General features: G+C 36.7%; 2 protein-coding genes across 4 annotated transcripts; one reads left to right on the forward strand and one right to left on the reverse strand.

The window, feature by feature from the left end:
- Positions 1-1,196: 1,196 nt before the first annotated feature.
- LOC114731965 (amino acid permease 3) lies at positions 1,197-5,958 on the forward strand. 3 transcript variants are annotated; one of them, XM_028919235.1, is made up of 7 exons: positions 1,197-1,289; positions 3,664-3,812; positions 3,936-4,169; positions 4,261-4,354; positions 4,462-4,676; positions 4,784-4,941; positions 5,049-5,958. In XM_028919235.1, the coding sequence occupies exons 2-7, from the start codon at positions 3,701-3,703 to the stop codon at positions 5,703-5,705; spliced, it is 1,470 nt and encodes a 489-aa protein (XP_028775068.1). In that variant the 5' UTR covers positions 1,197-1,289; positions 3,664-3,700; the 3' UTR covers positions 5,706-5,958. The 3 variants fall into 3 exon arrangements, with proteins under 3 accessions (XP_028775068.1, XP_028775066.1, XP_028775069.1); XM_028919236.1 differs by lacking the exon at positions 1,197-1,289 and adding an exon at positions 3,268-3,533; XM_028919233.1 differs by lacking the exon at positions 1,197-1,289 and having other exon boundaries at positions 3,267-3,812.
- A 5,079-nt stretch (positions 5,959-11,037) lies between these two features.
- On the reverse strand, positions 11,038-16,332 carry LOC114731966 (auxilin-related protein 2). Its single transcript, XM_028919237.1, has 9 exons — positions 15,132-16,332; positions 14,445-14,668; positions 14,102-14,352; positions 13,863-13,998; positions 13,686-13,780; positions 13,343-13,408; positions 13,031-13,120; positions 12,136-12,312; positions 11,038-11,640 (listed from the first exon to the last, which is right to left on the reverse strand). The coding sequence occupies exons 1-9, from the start codon at positions 15,788-15,790 to the stop codon at positions 11,602-11,604; spliced, it is 1,737 nt and encodes a 578-aa protein (XP_028775070.1). The 5' UTR covers positions 15,791-16,332; the 3' UTR covers positions 11,038-11,601.
- Between the last annotated feature and the right edge of the window lie 3,611 nt (positions 16,333-19,943).

Consider the following 19,943-nt stretch of genomic DNA (forward strand, 5'->3'; position numbering starts at 1 on the left):
CACCATAATACTCTTTGGGAATTAATAATTGCCACCATTTTTTTTCCTCAACGAAACAATGTGTACTTTGCAGCATTTTATCTTTTATAAATACAGATAATAATAGTAGTTAACGTCCAATTATGTGAAGGCATTTCTCCCTAGCGGCCGCTTTATGTTTATACATAATAAGGCAAATATGATGAGAAAACATTTTACACGAGGCACCCGAATGTATGGGTGGCCACTAAAAAGGTCTTTAAAGAAATTATAATTGAATAATGACAAAAGGATGTTAGTTACGATTGATTCTTTCCTTCTTCTACAATTAATTAATTTACACACTGATTGTATGTCTAATTGATAAAATCCCTTGGCCACTTTATAAATTCAATGGCTCTGATCCTTGAAGCTAAAAGCTTCGAAATGAAAGCTATGATCAGTGACCGGCATGCAATTAATAATTGAGGGCTGAAAAAGAGAAAAGCAGATTGAAAAGCTGATGGACATATGATCGGATTGAAATGAATTTGGCAGGAATAGGGAAGCGTCCGTGCGTTGTGCATGCAGCCAAACAGTACAAGCAAAATATGCAGAATTCAATTATATTCACGCTAGCCAGATATAATTAAACTTGTTGAGAGTATATTATCAATGATCAGTTAACCTGTTTCTCTCGAGGCAGAAAATTATGATCATTAAGACATGATTATTTGCATGCTTGAAATGAAAACAGAGAGCTTTTAATTAACTGGAGCCCGAGGTAAGAATAAGATGCCAGTGGAGTCCACTGCCCATAATTTTAGTTTTCATTAATTATATTCATATACACATGCAAATTAAATATCATATATAAGAATATAAATAAATATATTCCCGGGGGGATCCTCGTTTCTGGATACAGATTAGTGGGAAGAGATGGGGCATCATGGCAGAAAGGGATAGAAACAAACACATATTTGACCGGTAAATATGCGTAGGGGGGGATTAAAAAAATGAGAGAAAATAATGGAAGGGAACCAGAACCCAATTCGGAGGAGCAGCAAGGGTGGAGGAGAAGAGAGAGGCATAAGAGCATTTTGGATTCTGGGGTGCTCCTTTAAAGAGACATATCATTATAATATCTTAATGCCACCCTCCCTCTTTCTCTCTATATAACCCTCCTCCTCTCTTATTTCTCCTCCATCACATCCATCCATCCATCCCTCCCCTCCTCTTCTCTTCTGTTCTGTTCCCATTCTGCCTCCTGTGTCGTTTTGATCCCAATTCAAGGTCGTCGTTTCTTCAATTATATTTTGATTCATTTCAAGGTATGATTACCCCTCTTGGATCTTCTATTTTTCTCTCCTTTACTGTTTTTATTTTTATTTCTTTCTTGGTTTTTTTCCCCCCACATTCTATCATACGAATGCGTTCAATGCATGTAACAACTTCAAAATAAGGACGCCCCCATATCGCGTTCGTTCCTTTCTCATCATATGACATAGTAGTCGTTCTATATGCAATGGTTCCCAAGGACGATTAAAAAGAATTTTGCAGAAATATTAATTGTTATTTTCTGTTCAGCCATGCGTCTGTTTTTATCCTATACATGACACCTCGTGTATTATTTACGGCCTCAAATACTTTCATGCTCCCATCTCATACCTCACCTCAGGCACACACCAATCAAATTAGTTACTAGGCTAATTAAATTTGTAGTAAAACATAATTATTTTAAATTTGCCCTCAATTAATGGCTAACATTTCTTTAAATAAATATCAGATTTCTCTCTCACGCTTTATTTAAGAATAAACTATTCAAAAAATAACAGTTAATTAGTAACTGAAAAGTGTATTTTTCTTTTTTTGTTCTTTTTGGTTGGGGTGGGACGAGTGTTGAGTAGCTTTTCTTTTGATAATTTAGGTAACCAGAGAGATGTTCCAGCACATAAAAAGTAAAGCATTACATTGATTTTTTTAAATAAAAACATAGTATTCGTCCGGTTCTTAATATAAAACCCATTTAACTAATTTGATTAGATTAAGAAAGTTAGGTAAGTTAGTTAATTATAAGAAAAATGATATATTTTTCCTAAAATACCATAATCATCTTTCTTAATACCTCTTTTCCCTCTTCTACTTAATTATGGTTGAGGGAGTATCAATAGAAGTAATTTAGAAAAAATTGATAAATATGAAAAATGAGTCTTATATTTAGGACCAAAACTAACTCAACAGTTAGATCTTATATTAAGGACATGAAGAGTATTATTACCTTTGTCACGGATCCCAAAACCGGAAGAAAAGGAGTCAAACAGAAGGATCCATGCAAACAAAATAACTATGTGTTGGTTTTTTCAGATGTTCGGTAAAGGAAAAAAAAATAAAAATAAATAAAGGCAAACTGTTTATAAAGCTAAAGTGGGGTAGGCCCAAAGTAAACATGAAAAATTGTCTCATTTCTACCTGCTCATGCCATATCTATCTTTAGTACCACCTGTTTTTAACTTAAATTCACAATAAGTAAGAAAAACAATATTTCCTATGATACCCGTATAAGTCACTTTTTAAAAAAGGTTTCATGATTCAAAATATAAATCACTGCGTATGAAATCTTATAACATGCCAATGTTTTTTATGCATAAAACATAAAAGATAGATCAAATCCTTTTAATCATAAAAATCTTCAAACAAGATTTTTCATCAATTAACCTTAAATTCTAGACGATTGTCTTGTTTACAAGAGAAAACATCAACAAAACACAGCTTCTAATACAAGGACACCTCCGATAGGACAAATTTATTGTTCTGCATATTTTGCTGTGTGATTTGTATTTATGGCATGAGATACTCCCAGAATATCAACTATAATAAGGACGGAGGAAGCATCTATTTATTCCCATTTGTAATTGTAGCGAGGCAAGTTGCGTGTTAGTATTAAAACTATGAAATTAGTAACGGATTGAAAAATTATTAAAGAAAATATTTCTATTATATTTTTTAGGCGGATGAGGTACAAAATCACACAGAGTCAACTCAAATGAGTCATTTCCGGCCCAAATAAATCAAAAAAATTCAAGAGAGTTCAACATTTAGTAACCTTCTGACTCTGGGTTTTGTCTAACATTAATTGAAACGAATTATGCTGCTTAGGAAGCGCAAACAACATAGGACTCTGGAGGCTCCTCTTGTATTTTACTTAATTTTTTAAAAAAATTCATTTTGGTGTTAAAACTTAAATGCATTGCAAATATCGGGGGGCAAAAAAATAAAAAGAGCGTTTGGAGGGAGAGCAAGGGGGGGAAGGGAGAAAGAGAGCGCGTGGAGGTGATTGCGTCACGTGGGGTCCCAAAATCTTTGTTCAAAGCCCCGTTTTCTCCTTCATCCCCTCCCTCCCTCTCCTTATTTATACCCTTCTCGCTTCTTCCTCTTCTTCACTGCTTCCCCTCACATCCTATACTCTCTCTGCATTCATTCATTTCTTCCCACATCACACCACTGTGTCTTCCTATCTCTCTCTGTCTCGGTTTCTGTGATTCCTTGGGACCTGTGTCTTTCGCCCTCTGTTTCAGGTTGACCCTGAACTGGGAGTTACTCCTCCTTCTCTTACCCATCCCCTCCATTTCATTCAATTCTCACTTCCTCTCAATTCATCCTCTGCATATTTTAAATATTCACGTTCCGGTTTTCTCTCACCACCAGCTAACAACAAGTCGGGTGCCTTCTTCTTGCCTCCAACATGGTTGAGAACGGCACCGCCAAAACCCGTCAGGCATTTCAGGTCTCCATTGACGTGGCTCCGCAAGGCGGCTCCAAGTGCTTTGACGACGATGGCCGCCTCAAGCGAACTGGTATGATCTCCTATTTCATTTCCAGCTCCCCCCCCCAAAAAAAAAAGCTCGGCCTCTTGTTCTATTGATCGGTTATTTTGTCCTGTGTCTTTGGCTCATTCTGTTTTGTGGTTGGGAAAACAGGGACTGTTTGGACCGCGAGTGCCCATATCATCACCGCAGTTATAGGCTCCGGTGTGCTCTCCTTGGCCTGGGCTATAGCTCAGCTCGGATGGATTGCAGGGCCTGCCGTCATGATTCTCTTCTCTTTTGTTACTTACTACACCTCCACCCTCCTCGCCGCCTGCTATCGTTCCGGCGACCCTTTCACTGGCAAGAGAAACTACACTTACATGGACGCCGTTCGATCAAACCTCGGTATATTCCGATCCTACCCAACTTGATTTATTTGAAAATCTGGGCCATCTTTCAAAGTTTCCAGCTTAATTGGGTGGTTGTGTGTGTACAGGCGGCTTTAAGGTCAAGATTTGTGGGCTGGTTCAATATGTGAACCTTTTCGGCGTCGCCATTGGATACACTATTGCAGCTTCCATAAGCATGATGTAAGTTTGGGACTATAGGCATATCTGAGAGAGAAAGAGATCTAATTGTTCGTGCAAATTAATGTGAAAATAGTCTAATCGGCTCTTCTGGAATTTTAATGAAACAGGGCAGTCCAAAAGTCTAACTGCATTCACAAGACTGGGAGCAAAGACGATTGCAAAATGAATGGAGATGTGTACATAGTTGCCTTTGGCATCGCCGAGATTGTCTTCTCTCAAATTCCAGACTTCGATCAGTTATGGTGGTTATCCATTGTAGCTGCTGTCATGTCCTTCACCTACTCAACCATTGGGCTCGGCCTCGGCGTTGCTCAAACCATAGGTATGATTCAGTTCGCATAATGATTACCATTCATAGATCTATGTGTTATCTTTCTCTTTATTCTATTGGGAATGATGATCTCAATTACATTGATCATCTGCTGACAGAAAACAAGAGAATTGGAGGAAGCCTAACAGGGATAACCGTGGGTGCCGTCGTAGACTCCCAAATTGTGACAGAGACACAGAAAGTCTGGAGGAGCTTCCAAGCTCTGGGCGACATAGCCTTCGCCTACTCTTATTCAATGATCCTCATAGAAATCCAGGTATGTGTGTGTGTGTGTGTGTGTTCTTCTCACTAGACTTATTCGCACCTGTGAATTCATCTTTGATTTGAGAGTATGAAACTAAATCAAGTATGTCACAAAAACAGGACACATTGAAAGCTCCACCATCGGAAGCAAAAACGATGAAGAAGGCCACTTTTATCAGCGTTATCGTGACCTCATTTTTCTACATGCTATGTGGATGCTTTGGGTATTCTGCATTCGGAGACTCAAGCCCAGGAAACCTCCTCACTGGTTTCGGCTTCTACAAACCGTATTGGCTCCTCGACTTAGCCAATGTTGCCATTGTTGTCCACCTCGTCGGTGCTTACCAGGTTTATTGCCAACCCCTCTTCTCATTCATTGAGAAAACAGCATCAGACAGATTCCCAGAAAGTGATTTTGTGAACAAGGACATTGAGGTTCCGATCCCTGGTCTCCGATCACCCTACCAACTCAACTTCTTCCGATTGGTTTGGAGGACCATTTTTGTGATCATAACCACTGTCATATCAATGCTTCTTCCATTCTTCGGCGGCGTTGTGGGGCTTCTCGGAGCTCTTGGGTTCTGGCCTCTCACTGTGTATTTCCCGGTGGAGATGTACATAAGCCAGAAGAGAATACCAAAGTGGAGCACCAAATGGGTCTGCCTCCACATGCTCAGTGTTGCTTGCCTCTTCATTTCTTTAGCAGCCGCTGCTGGTTCTATTGCCGATATTATCGATCAACTTAGAAATTACAAGCCATTTGCGGTCACCTTATAAGCTACACATACAGTGATCGCCATAGATGAGCATTTCGGACACAAGAGAGAGAAGATTTCGATTCTTGTTCATGTTTATATGTGAAACCTAGGATGGTGATCTTAATGTTGGTTTCTTAGCTAGCAGCCTTTCATATCCCCAGTCCTCTTGCTTTGTATTTTCTCTTCTCTTTCAAGCGTCCTCTAGCCGTGTAACTTCGTGCTATGCACTCCGATGTGAAATGCAACAAATGAAGCATAAGCTTTCAAAATCTCTTGCTCGCATTTAAGCTCTGTTCTTTTAGTTGGTCGGTCACGTGAACGCCTAACGCGACTCTTTATTATCAGTTAGTACTTCTTAAAATCCAATATTTAAAAAAAGGGGCTAGTTAATTACTTAATTGTAACGGAAGAAGGAGGACTGAAGCTAAGTGTGAAGTTCTCGCCAAATTCATTTGCAGATTTGAACTTGACAGAGTATATATACACTAACTCTTTTTTATATTAATGCGCGTCAAAAAACGACATACACTATTGGTGGATATCGATCATTTCATGTTGACCACAATTCATTCTTCATTCAAAGCACTCCCGTGAAGAATTGCAAGGATTTAATTCAAATGATAGATTAAAAAAATCAAAGCGCGATGAAACATTAAATATTAAAAGAGCTAGGGATACAGTCCCGGGCAGCATATCCTGCTATATATTTATTTATTTATTCTGCATTGACAGGCATTCCCAAAAGAAAATACTCCTCCGGTCCTTAATATAAGATCTATTTAACTAATTTGATTATATTAAAAAAGTTAGGTAAGTTAATTAATTATAAGAAAGATAAAATATTTTTTCTAAAACACCATAATTATCTTTCTTAATATCCCATCTCTTTTTTCTACTTGATTATGGTTGATGGAGTATCCATAGGGGTTAATTTAGGAAAAATGATAAATATGAGAAATTAATCTTATATTTAAGATCAAAATTAACTCAACAATTAGGTCATACATTAAAGGTCGGAGCAGTAGTAAATTTGGGGGGGAGGGGAAGAAACTCATCAGCTCTTACATGATACTATATTGATAGACTGATTAGAAGCTTATGGCAACCTTTTTTTCTGTCAAAGGAAGAAACCACAATATATGCCAATTTGGTGAATGATTGGTCAGGAAGATGGTCCAAGGGGACGTTGGTTGTTACGCAAGGACAATAATGTCTTGTGCGTAGCTGACATTTATGTCGATTATTAAAGGAAGCTAATTAAAATGGTCCATCCAGTATAAGTAAATGAAGATGCAGCCGACTTAATCAATTTAATATACAGTAGACAGAATCCCAAGACAAGGATGAAATGAAAGGAGGGAGCGAGCAAGTAGGAAAACCAGAATACTGGCAAGAAAAAGAAGAGGAGAGAAACGGCATCTTTATAAGATATGCATTGTGAAAAAAGAATGAGAAGTGGTGCCTTCATAAGCACCACTGAAAGTGCACATATATGCAACACATAATTATGATCTTGTAATCCCCACTCCACAGCTGACAAATCACAGCAGAAGAGAATCATATTCAATCTGGACCATCCATTGCACGCCGTATACCTCCCCTTCCCTTTTCCCAAATTTCACTCACCTCCATCCAAACTTGAAAGTGATGCCTCACTGTTGCAGCCATATGTCTTATATGCTTCACTTGCTTACATAGCTTCAGACCTACCCTTTGCATATATATATGATAAGATCACAGTGAGAGTGAGTGGTTTAGATGAGCTTGATCTCCTTTTTATTCATGCAGGTGGAGGATCCAACGAGCAAGAGGGTCCTCTCCTAATTTTGATTTCCAAAAGCTAGAAAGCAGCCATATATGTACGAGATGATGTTGTTGGTGGACCAGTTTGGTCATTAGATATGTAATAACAAGGGTGGATATCAAGAGTCATGTGAAGTGCCACAGCTTGAAAGTGATTCATATAGGTACAATACATAGGAAGGAACCCAGCATGTGCAGAGAGGCCTTTCATAATTAGATTTGAAAACAACAGCAGCTTCTTTAAACATTGGAATGAGCCAAGAGTTTTGACCTCCACTGCTTTCCTAGTCACGTTCCCTTCTCTTGGAGTTCATATTTGTATAAGGAATCTTTCTTTATGCCGCAATAGAAAGTCCCAATGGGAATTCTCTTCCAATTAATTAAATTAATTCTACATCCCTTTATTGGGTTGACTTCATAATGCCCATGGAAAGAAGACTATTTGTGACAAGTTCTCACTTTCCCATAAGCTGCTTCATTGGTGCATCACTGAGAAAGAGGGGAAAAAATGGAATTTGGCTTTTTAAGGACTCCAATTAATATAAAATTTGCTAGAAACAACTATCAACCTAGGAGTTGGAGAAGAGAGAGGCCACATATACATATATACATACACACACACATATAGTGCGGTGGCTGCCACCGGAAAGTTCGCCTGAGAAGTGGTGGGGCCTGATATAGTCCTAACGCTCAAGAATTCTGGAGTGCTGGTTTTTCTAGTCTGTGCTGCACATGTTATTCTCCTTTTGATGATTAGGGTATGAATATAATTAAACATTGTTAGTGGGGTGAGTGGATGATAACCAAGTGGGACTATATGGGAAGTTTCTGAGATCCATGCTAGTTGGCTATCAAGTCGAGTATGATTGCTATATCTTTATGGCCAGAATAAAGTAATTAATTATTGTTAATGGAGAATTGAACAAGAATCTCCAAACACTAAGGGAAGCCCAGATTCATTGACCGCTTTAATTTACAGCAGAATCCACTTTATATGAAGAAATGATTTCCAGCTAACACGAGGCCAACGATTATCATTCAATACTGCTTGTTGTTGGCCTTTTGCTCTATTCCTCCTCGTCAATTATGATTTTTCCCATTTATATGTATATTAGCAAAAGGAAGAACAAAATAAATATTTTGTGATTAAAATTACCTTTTGTATTCTTAAATTAAAAATAAGATTATAATAACAATATGGCATTATGAATACCATATATTCTTTTTATAATGATGAAAACAAATTTTATTTCCAAGACACTTGGAACAAAAATAACTTCAAAGTATTTTGTTCAAACAAAATCAATCGTTGACAGTATACATCTCACTTTTCAGGCCCAAAAAAAAAAAAAAAAAAGACAGTATACATCTCACCTAGTCACAGTCCTCCGCCCTGTTAGTTCATATTCTTTCCACCTCCCTTTCAATTCTATCCACTTATCTACATCAATGGATGAAATTTGGGTGGTTGAAATTAAATAGCTTACAAAAGCGATTTTTTTTCTCACTTTCCCTCTATTGTAATTCTAATGTAATTTTGATGATATATATTTTATTTATTATAATTCAGTGCTTTAATTATATATTTTAAACTATCCAAATTTTAATCTAATAGTCCGCATGAAAAGTGAATAGGAACGCAAGTAGGGAAGGTTTCCCGGAGTTGAGATGCTCCTAACAGTGAAAGTGGGCAGAAAAACCAGCTTTCTTACAATTTAAAATAATTAAAATATTTATAAATTTAACCACTAATTTATTTTTAATTTGTTCATTTTTATTACGGACATCAATCTCGGACTAGCTGTTCGAGAAGATTGGAATTGGAGATTATTTCGAATTATTTTTTGGGAAAATCCCAAAAAAGTCCTTGGAATATGAAAAATGCCAGATTGGGCCCTTAAATTTCGAAAATGACAGAATGGGTCATTGACCCAATCTGTCATTTGTGAAATTCAGGCGAATTGACAATTTTGCCATCATTTATTCATTCACTACAATGATTCAAGGAATCACTATAAGAGTTTAGGTGTTACCTAGATTCGTATAGCGAATAACTATTTACTTTTTCATAGTCAGGTGTCTTGTTATTAACTACAACTAATGTTGTAATCACTAGAACAATATAAGCATTACCTAGATTTGTGTAAAGAATAACTACTCATTTTTTCATAGTCAGGTATCTTATTATTGTCAGGTACCTTATTATTAACTACAACGAATCTTGTAATCACTAGAACAGTATAAGCGTTACCTAGATTTGTTTAGAGAATAACTACTCACTTTTGCTCAGGGGTAAAAATGTCAATTCGCCTGAATTTCACAAATGACAGATTGGGTCAATGACCCATTCTGTCATTTTCAAAATTTAAGGGCCCAATCTGGGATTTGGTATATTCCAAGGGTTTTTTCTGGAATTTTCCCTTATTTTTTTTAACCCTGAGGTACTTTGAAAAAAAAAAAAAAGCTTCTGAGGCTCTTTTTAAAATTGTTGTCGTTGTTGTGAATTTGTCCCCTTTTTATGTTTGTTGTTTTCCATCTTTTTGTTGGCCAATGAGACACATTGAGAGGGGGTCCACATAATCTTACTCTTCTCTCTATCGCGTGGGTCTCATGGCCCAAAGAATCGAAGGGGTCGATTACATAATTTTTCCTAGGGCCCCTCGCAGTTAATTTCTCTATTCCTTACCAAACAAAAAATTAAACGTCAATTCTTTTTTCATTTTTACTTTATTTTATAATTAAATATGGAAACACATGCTTGAATTTTTATGATTTTATAATATTTTTATTTTAACTTTCAAATATATATTATTCAGGTAAAGAATAGAACCAAAAGTAACAATAAATAATATATGATGTAATATATGTTAAGCTAATCATGCGAATTAAAATAAGTATCAGATTACGAAATACAAAACAGCATTGGAATAAAGTTGTAGAATCGAACAAAATAATTTATCATTAATTAATTAAACAAAACTTGACAAATTTTGATAGTGATATGGCCAAAAGAATTGGCAAAAAATTCATGGAAAGCCTAGTAATACATGCGAGTAACAAGAACGTAAAGATCAAACAAATAATTTGACAACTGAAAGATCCAAAAGATTTGAACTTGTCTGACATAATTTGAGCTGTTTAGCATGCCAACAAAAAAAAAAAAAACCTCTAAGCATAGAAACGTAGGGGGTCATAGAGAAATAGAAAGGTCTGGTTTGAACTACAACCCACTTAAAAGAGAATCTTGGTCCCCGCATTGATGATGCAGAATATAAATGTCGTTTGCCCTCAAAATAAAATTCTCATACAATAACCGTACAGGGGGAAAAAATAAAACTGAAATGGCAAGAAATATGGACCTCTAACCTCGCGTTGGCATTTATTTTTCTATGCAGTAAGATTTAAACATCTAGTGTAAAATCCACAATATCCAGCCTCAAGGATCAACCACCTGCCACAGCTAGGGAAATAAGCGACCGTAGCCGCAAAACAATAACAATGGATACGCCGACTAATTTCGGTGCATGATCACTCCCGCAATTTCACAATTTTGTAAGAGGGATAATCAATCTAAATATTGTTCTCTCTTGACGTATAACCTGTTTAGCTTTACAATAGTGGGTGAAAGGAAGACCACCAGCCACAAAACATATGCGTGAGGAATCATAATCACATACAATCTTACAAATTCGAGGCAGAAATCACTTTAAGAATTTCTTTGTTTCATCATATCAAGGTAAAGAATCCGACATAAGCCTAGTTACAACTCGCAATTTAAGCAAATCGATGAATTCCCCCCATTACCACCAAAAAGTATGATGTACAAATGATGTATATATCTCGACGTCAGATAAGCTCTGTTTACATGATAGGGAGGGCCTGACTGAAATTTAGCCAGGCCTATCTCAACTGTCATGGACTTCCAAATGTGCGAAGAATCCTTAATCAACATTAATTCACATGAGGATACTCTCAGCCAACCAATGCCAAGTAATATTTACCCCAACGGCATAATAACAATCTATCAGCAAGGAGGTGAGTAGTCCCAAGAAAGAATGGGGGCTTGTCCAAGATAGATTTATTGATTCAGAGGGACAGTTCAGCCACCGGACCTAAGAAAGCTCTTCTGCATTGAACTTGTTCCAGGCTTCCTGTTTCATAATCAGAAAAATAAGAAATACAATATAGGCAACAAACATTAATATAATACTCCAATAATTGAATAATAACTATTGCACAAGTAAAAAAACGAACTGTTGATAAATAACCTTTTTGGTTTTTGTTTTTTGTTTTTTGTTTTTAAACAGACTGAAGATTCAGGAGTCTGCTTGGATAAACACAAGACATTCCAGATCTTAAATTGGTGTCCAACAAACTCCAAACTATCATGTATCGGTTACTAAAGCAAATATCCAGTATAGGCCCAACACTTGAAATTTCTATAGCAGACAAAAAGGTAGAATACATGTTTAGAGATGAAGGTGAACAATGCTAGTGAATCAAGCTTGGTAGATATTTTGGGGAAATATCTAACATACCCGAAAACCTTTAGGAAAAAAATAATGACCTTTAACTTCATCTGGGAACAGTTGGAATAAACAAAGGACTCATAAGCAAAGTAAATCATCTCTCATTTATATATATACCTTAAGGATGTCAAAAACCTTCTCCGCAATATATCTCTGTTCAAGACTAGCACCTTTCTGTTGAACTTTGTCAGGGTGAACGCATAATGTTGCTCTTCTATAAACTTTTTTGACTGAAGCAGAAGTAATAATATCAGCCAAAGACACCGGCTGCCAAGCACATTCAGGCCAAAGCACCTGCGTATTAAATTTAAAAGACAGTTATCGAACAATTATTCTAATAGAATGATACATGGTTTATAAGCTGAACATTTATCATGTCAAAATAAATGAACAGCACCGTGTTCAGCATTTATAACTGCTGCTAAACAGACTTCCGAAGCAAAAGGTTGTAACTTTGTTTAGAACCATTATGGCCATATTATTTATACAGTTCAGTCTTTTTCTGGGCTGAAATTTAAATAGTGCAGTCTAAATTATCTTCCTCTACACCTAAAGCCCAGTCATTTAGCATCAATTGACAAGCTAAAGATAAGGACGTCTCAAGAGACCTTGGAAACTACAGAGGAGAGCATTAGCAAATCATAGGCCCCCAGCCCGTGCTTAACAAAAACCACACACTAATCTTACGTTTCCTTGTAGAAGGATAAATGCACCTTTCTCGTCAGATAGCTATTAACAAGTAATCAGGTCCTCTTAACCCTGCTTAAAAGTACTGCTCACCAAATTTTAATGCCATATAATAAACATATCTTAGTCAACATGTTCTGTTTGGCCCGCCATGGATTTCGCAAATTAAGAAAAAAAAGAAGATAAATAAGTATACATAAAGTCAGGTGGATCCACACCCACTGAGGCACTAAGAAAGCCAATCATACCACATTAAAAGGGGGCACATTTTAGAGTCCTAAGGTACTAAAAAGATTTAACAAAATATGATGGCAAAAGAACGCACATATTGCAATGTTGATAGCAAAGCCCGCATATTGCCTTCTTTCCCAGCAGCCCACCGCTTAATTTCAGCATCCAGAGTTTCAGCAATTCTCTGCCAAATTAAACCAAATTCCACAAAAAAATGTAACGGTAAACAACTGGAACAGGAAAACAGAAGAATGAAAGGCAGCAGACAACAACCCACCCACAAAATATGTAACTGAACAATACTGTTCAAATAATCTAGCAATTACAAAAATTAAGATCTGGACAATGACAGCATCATAATCCTTGGGAATTAAAATCTATCAGGTAAAACACTGTAGAAACTTACACGCCTCTCTTGTTGCTCCATTGTGCTTTGAAGGTTCCGCTGCTTCATATCAGCCACTGCTTTTGCCTGAAAATATGACAATTAAAAAAATAATAAATCATCCTAGCAAAATTTTCAAAGAAAAGCCTGTTCCTTAATGATGCCAAGGTTTAAAGTCCAATATGAAGTTTGAAATCCAAAGATGTCATGTGCTCCCGGTTCACAATGATGAATATTTTCTAGGCCTAAAAGGGTCGAATGCACTTGTGCAAATATCTTATGCTGAGTCTCTACAAGACCAGATAATAAACATGGCTAGAAAACAGGAAAAAATTAGAATTTCTGAGAAGATAACATCAGAGACCGCTCTCTGCTCTGTCCTTTGATGATGCCGCAGTCTTGCTTTTCGTCTTTCCTCAGGTTCCCCATCAATTCCCTCAAATTTTGACGATAAGGAGGCTTTTGCAACCAAAAAAAAAAAAAGATCAGTATGTTGTGGAGTAAATTAATAAAAAATTGATACGCTCAAACAATAACTTACAATCAAAAATTAGTGAAAGGTCATCAAACGATGTTGTTGATGAAGATTTCCTCATACTGGCGGTGGATCCAGATGGCACTCTTTGAGGCACTTCAGATCTTCTTTTGTTTTGCATTTGGCCATCAACTGTTTGATCCTAAACAATGTATCAATAAAAAACTATAAATATTAAAACTGAACTGAATATGATCTGCCAGTGCTGTTGAAACATTTAAACTTGATATTTTAATAGCTATTACCAAGGTTGTGGCCCTTGACTTTGGTGCACTGCTTGATCGAGAACTCATGCTGAAAAAGGATTCAAGATCATCCACGGTTTTCATTTGACTCACTTTTGCTGAATCAGGAGCTCCTTTACTTTTGTTTGTCTTAGCCACTGAGTTTTGTCTATTTTCACGACCATGAATATGGGCCCTGGCATTACTCCGCACCTGACCCATGGCAAATACCTCAAGTTCATCTATTGATGATGATAAAGCCGAGCTGCTAGCTGCATTGTAAGCAATTATGGGAACTACTTAGTGAAGTCAATGATTAAAGTCTATAACTATTCATGATTTTAATTTAAGCATTTAGAACAACCTTTATTTACATTTAAACCATTAGTCGGTCTTGGTGGAGGTCTCAATGATGGGGTGTTGGAGCTACCTCTTGTGCCTCCGGAATTATTTAACTTGGTAATCTGTTCTAATGGGTCCAGGAATGATCCTGAAGACTCACTTGTTGAAGTTGTTTCAAATACCAAAAATGGGTCATCATGTGAAGTTACAGTCTGCTTGCTAGGCCTATTCGCCTTGGTAGGTGCTCTAAAACAAATAAGCATTCAGGTACAGTGAGATTAAATTGAAGGATGAGAGCTACCAATGGAAAAGTTTAGAAAAAATGCACATCTTCATTTGTAATTGAAAAAAAAAAATGTCATAGTTATAAAATTCGTACAATTTGCTAGTTATCATGCTATTGCATGCCATTATAGTTACAAGTTAATATAAGAATATTTAAAAGGTACAATATTGGCGGGACAGAAGAAGTATCACTAATGAGAGCGGAAACACATGTGCTGATAACCAGTTATCACTACGCCCTGGGACATCAGAAGCCAATCATAGAAAGGTCTAGACTCCATTTTCTTATATCTCATCATATTCTCCAATAAAAACTTCCTTCAGAAAATATGATCATTCGAAGCTAAATTGTAAAAATTATTCACCTGCAATATTGTTATTAGAAAATCATACGATCGTAGAAAAATGAATAAGAGTTCGATACCTATTATTTGTAATACTGCTACCACCAAATCCAGGTATCAAGTCATCAAACTCAGGTGCCGACTTGGTAAGCCCTTCATATCCTTTCTTGTTAGAAGTTTTGAATTTTGATTGCAGCGAACCAGTCTTACCCAGTATATCGTCAATAGGAACATGTTGCTTAGTTGGCGAAGGAAATGCCGGAAGGCCGTGCTCAGTTTTGGCAGGAATCGAGCTCTCCAGGTCAGGTATTCCACCAAATATGTCATCAACATAATTATTCGATGCTGAAGGCCTCGAAACCGAATTATTCGACCCCATGAATATTGAATCAAAACCAAATGAATCGCCACCACTAGCGTTCGCCTGAAAGGCGGGTTTATTTGGTCCACCAAAAATATCAATCTCATCATCAAGACTTCCAAAATGCTGGCTCTTCTTATTGCCAGGAGATCCAAAAACCCCATTATGATCATCTAGAAAAGAACCACAATCAAAAGTGGGATGTTGAGGAGATCTTGATCCATATTGGGCAGATTTGGAGTGGAGACTTGTATTGATGCCGAAATTTCCGGATTGCGAGCCACCAAAATTTGTGGCTTGTTTGGCTGACGCCATGGGAGCCGATTTTCCTTGTGGCTTCAACCCATAACTTGCAGTTAACACACCAAACTGGTCCATCTTTCAGGAAAAACCAAATTCAACAGCTGGGAAGCGATTAAACAAATACTATGACGAATATCCAATATCCAAGGAAAAAGACGTTTGCTACGCCAAAAAACAGCTGAAACCTCCAACTAGAAGCTGGTAATCTTGAGAAGGTAACTTCAAGAATTTTTTTCCTAAAAAAAGTCTATTTATACGTCAACCAGAAATGTGAGGCTCTGGATCAGAAAAACTTGAGTGAAAATGAAAGATAGAAAGAGGAAGAAAAACGAAGTTTGTATCGTGTTAGGTTTTTTTATTCTCTCCACTTCCTCAGATGGCGAAGACGAATTGGCGGGAAGCCCGCGATAAAAAAAAGATGGGGCAGGCAAACTTTCCGGGATTATGGGAGGCGGGGAGGAGGAAATCCGATCAGCGGAGTTTCTATATTCCGCCCGGTCTGCCCTTCCCCTTTTCTCTCTCTTCACTTCGACGGTTCGATCTCCGGCGAGGCCTAATTCTCACGCCAGCAGCCTTCTTCACCAAATGTAGAACAAAGTAAAGGTGGATCCTGTCAATTGAGAAAACACGGATAGAAAAGGCAGAGTCGGTGATCGTGGGACCCTTACGCGTTCACCCGGCAAATCCCTATAATACTCCTCCGGTCCTAATTATAAGACCCAATTGACTTATTTGAGGAGATTAAAGAAGTAGGTTAAGTTGGTTATTTATAATAAATAAGTGTTGTTATTCCTAAAATATCCTTGCTAATTAAGTATATTGGCTAAAACTATCATTATTAGAATGATTATCTTGGAAAAAAATGCATAAATATAAGAGAGAAAATGAATTGGGTCTTATAATTATGACCAAATAAAAAGTCAAATTGGGTCTTATAATAAGGACCGGAGGAGTATCATTTTAATGTGCGTGTATATTACTATATTTCAATTATGCAGGTATATATATTATGAAATTTATAGCCGTTCCTTCAAAGTTCGCGGGTAAAACAGGTAAAGAAAAAGAAAAATTACACTTGCATTTTAAATTAATAAATTATGATATTAAATTTAAATTCATTTATGATATATGATATTGGAAACTTTTTTATTGGAATCAATAAATTAATAAAGCATGCTGATAGAGTTTGCTGAGATTTCCTCTTATTAGCAATAATCTTAATCAAGATATTGTTAAGCCCTTGAGCACTTTTATATGTCTAGTTTTTTTATTCGCCGGAAATAATATGTATTATCCAGTTAGATCAGCCCAACGGGTCTGGCAAAAATAAAAAAACATCAGTCCCGCAGCGTTTGGATGTTAATCATTTAACTGCCAACCAGCTAACTCCAGCTTATACGAAAGGAATCAGTATGTCGGCCACTCTGGCAGCCGTACGTCCCAATAAAAAAAAAAAACCAGAATATGAATATGAAGGGATTTTTTTTTGGGAAAATTACACTCAGGTCCCACAGAACACAATTAATATCAAAAAGGTCCCTCGAAATCACGAAATGATTCTGAAGTCCCAGGGACCTGTGTGTAATTAATTCTAATTGTGAAATTACGTAGTTACCCTGTTAATTTGAACCTATTTACAACCTCAACAATGGCTGTTAACAACCCGAGAAGAGGTGGTTAACAACCTCAACAACGCCCATGGTATTCTACAGAGTGAGTTGTCATGAGCACTCCGAGGTTGTCAATCACGTCTTCTCGGGTTGTTAACAGCACTGTTGAGATTGTAAATAAAATTAGAACATATTTACAACATCAACAGTGGCTGTTAACAACTCGAGAAGAGGTGGTTAACAACCTCAACAACGCCCCTGGCATTCTACAAAGTGAGTTGTCATGAGCACTGCCGAGGTTGTCAATCACATCTTCTCGGGTTGTTAACAGCCACTGTTGAGATTGTAAACGAATTGTTGCAATAAAATTAACAGGGGTAAGTAGGTAATTTCGCAATTAGAATTAATTACACACAGGTCCCTGGGGACTTCAGAATCATTTCGCGATTTCGTGGGACCTTTTTGATATTAATTGTACTCTGTGGAACCTGAGTGTAATTTTCCCTCTTTTTTTTCCCGGCTCATGTCGTACTTGTTTTGATTTTAGGTAGATTGAGAAAAACACTTATATTATATACTTATTTCATATTATGTAAATTATAATTAAAAAACTATTTATAAATCAATTATTATTATTTTTGTCACCGTACATATTTTCTATCTTCCCAGCAATTAGTTTAAAATATTTAATTTTAAGGAGTGTTTGGGTTATGCTAAAAGTGTTTTTCAAAAGCGTTTTTTCGCAAATCAAAGTAAACTCCTCTATATATTCACTTTATATATTATAAAAATATTTTTAAAACTATGATTTTGTTTCTATCTAAATACTCTTTTTAAGTTAATTGTGCAGGGGGAGATAACAATGATGAACGTAGAACCACGTTCACTCCAAGTTCTCTTCCTTGGAACCCCTCCTCTTTTGTTGTCTCTTCCATCCTATGGACCAACTGAGGAATCCAACTCTGAACGTTTTAGCGGAATGGGCCGTTGGAACAGCGATGCTGCCCAACATATTGATTTTTGTAGATGAAACAAAAACGGAAAATCTTCTTATTTGGGCTTTGTAATTTTCTCATCACGACTCCCGAGCCTGGAAAATGAAACGACGGCCGTTTCTCATCACGACTCACGCTTCTCCTCTGGGCTTTACAATTTTCTCAGGGCGAGTAAAAAATTTAAATAATCATTTCCGTACTTTTGCAAGTATTGTTTAAGTATCTAATCCTTTTTAGTACACCTTTTCAAAATAAATACATAAAAAGTCATATTTTAGTCAAATGCCAAATTCATTTATTCAACTTTATTTTCATTTTATGACAATATAAAAATCCTTATGATGCAGATGTTATTAAAATAAATATATACAACTCAAACAATAAAGCAAAGCAAACTGTATTTATAAAATCATAGTAATGTGAGATGATAAGACTCGGCTTACTTTGCCTAATGTGCAAATTTTAACAGATAAATTGTATTATTCGTTTGTACATATATTTTGAAAGGTATAATGGGGACGTTAAAATAAAAAAATATATTTAAATTGTCAAAATTCAATCTACTCCATTCAGCTCAATAAACAAAGAAGAAATTACAGAGATACTGGCAGCGATTTCTTTCCCTTTTTTTTTGGACGGCGGCTTTTATGGCCGGTGATAAGAAGGCACAGGTTTTTTTTTTTCCTTTGTGGCAAAATAAAAAAAAGGCAGCGAATTACGTCTATTGAGAAGTATACAGTTATATTATTTCTTCGTCTACTTAACTAACCTGTCAGTCATTTCTCACCGTGACAACCTGCACAACAGCGCAAGTAGACCGACAACTATTTTGGACTCACATGGTTGTCGTTGACCATGAATATACAATTTTTTGGCCACAGTCGACCAAGAAAAATTTAACTATTCCGCAAATTGTTTCTCTAGCCGCTGTTAAATTGCTCATACGTTACCGTTTATACTGCGCTCACAAAAAGACAAACCCGACTTCTCATATTCTATTTTTTAATAATATTTTTTAAAAAATATTTCTTTTCAATTGGAGGAAAAAAATCCATTTAGATGGTTTCACACCAACAAAGTCTTTTCTTTTTCCCACCCCACACAAAGAAAGTTAAAGATCGCAACTTGCCTTCAAAAAGGAAAAAGAAAGGATTACTGCCTAGATATACGCACGCTTTGAATAATTTAGAGAACAAATGGGTTCAAACTTTGAAACCATGACTCCGTGAGGAGATTGAACAAATTATTAACAAAAATCTAAAGTGAAACCAGACGAGTGCAAATACTTTGACTGATGAGGATGGTCTCCGAGCAGAAAATAGCCATTAACAAAAGATTACGCAAGTTCCGGATGCTGCCTGGAGGGTCCATAATTATTTCTTTATAATTTCTGTGAGTTCCTGTTCAACTAATGTGACCATAGCAAGCCGTGGTTGACTGCAGAGATAAGTATTTATGAAGTTTCACTTGTCCTAACACGAGTGTTTCTCTCTCAGCATCCTCCACCTACCATGGCTAAGCCATTCGTCTTCCTTTCCCTCCTCATCTCCCTCGTCTTCACCATCTCGCTTGCTGCTTCACCTCCTCCTCCTCCTCCCTCCTCATGTCCCTTTGATCTCTCCT

The sequence above is a fragment of the Neltuma alba genome, unplaced genomic scaffold (genome assembly GCF_004799145.2).
Source record: "Neltuma alba isolate B1F8T4 unplaced genomic scaffold, ASM479914v2 tig00012865_pilon, whole genome shotgun sequence".
NCBI lineage: Eukaryota > Viridiplantae > Streptophyta > Magnoliopsida > Fabales > Fabaceae > Neltuma > Neltuma alba.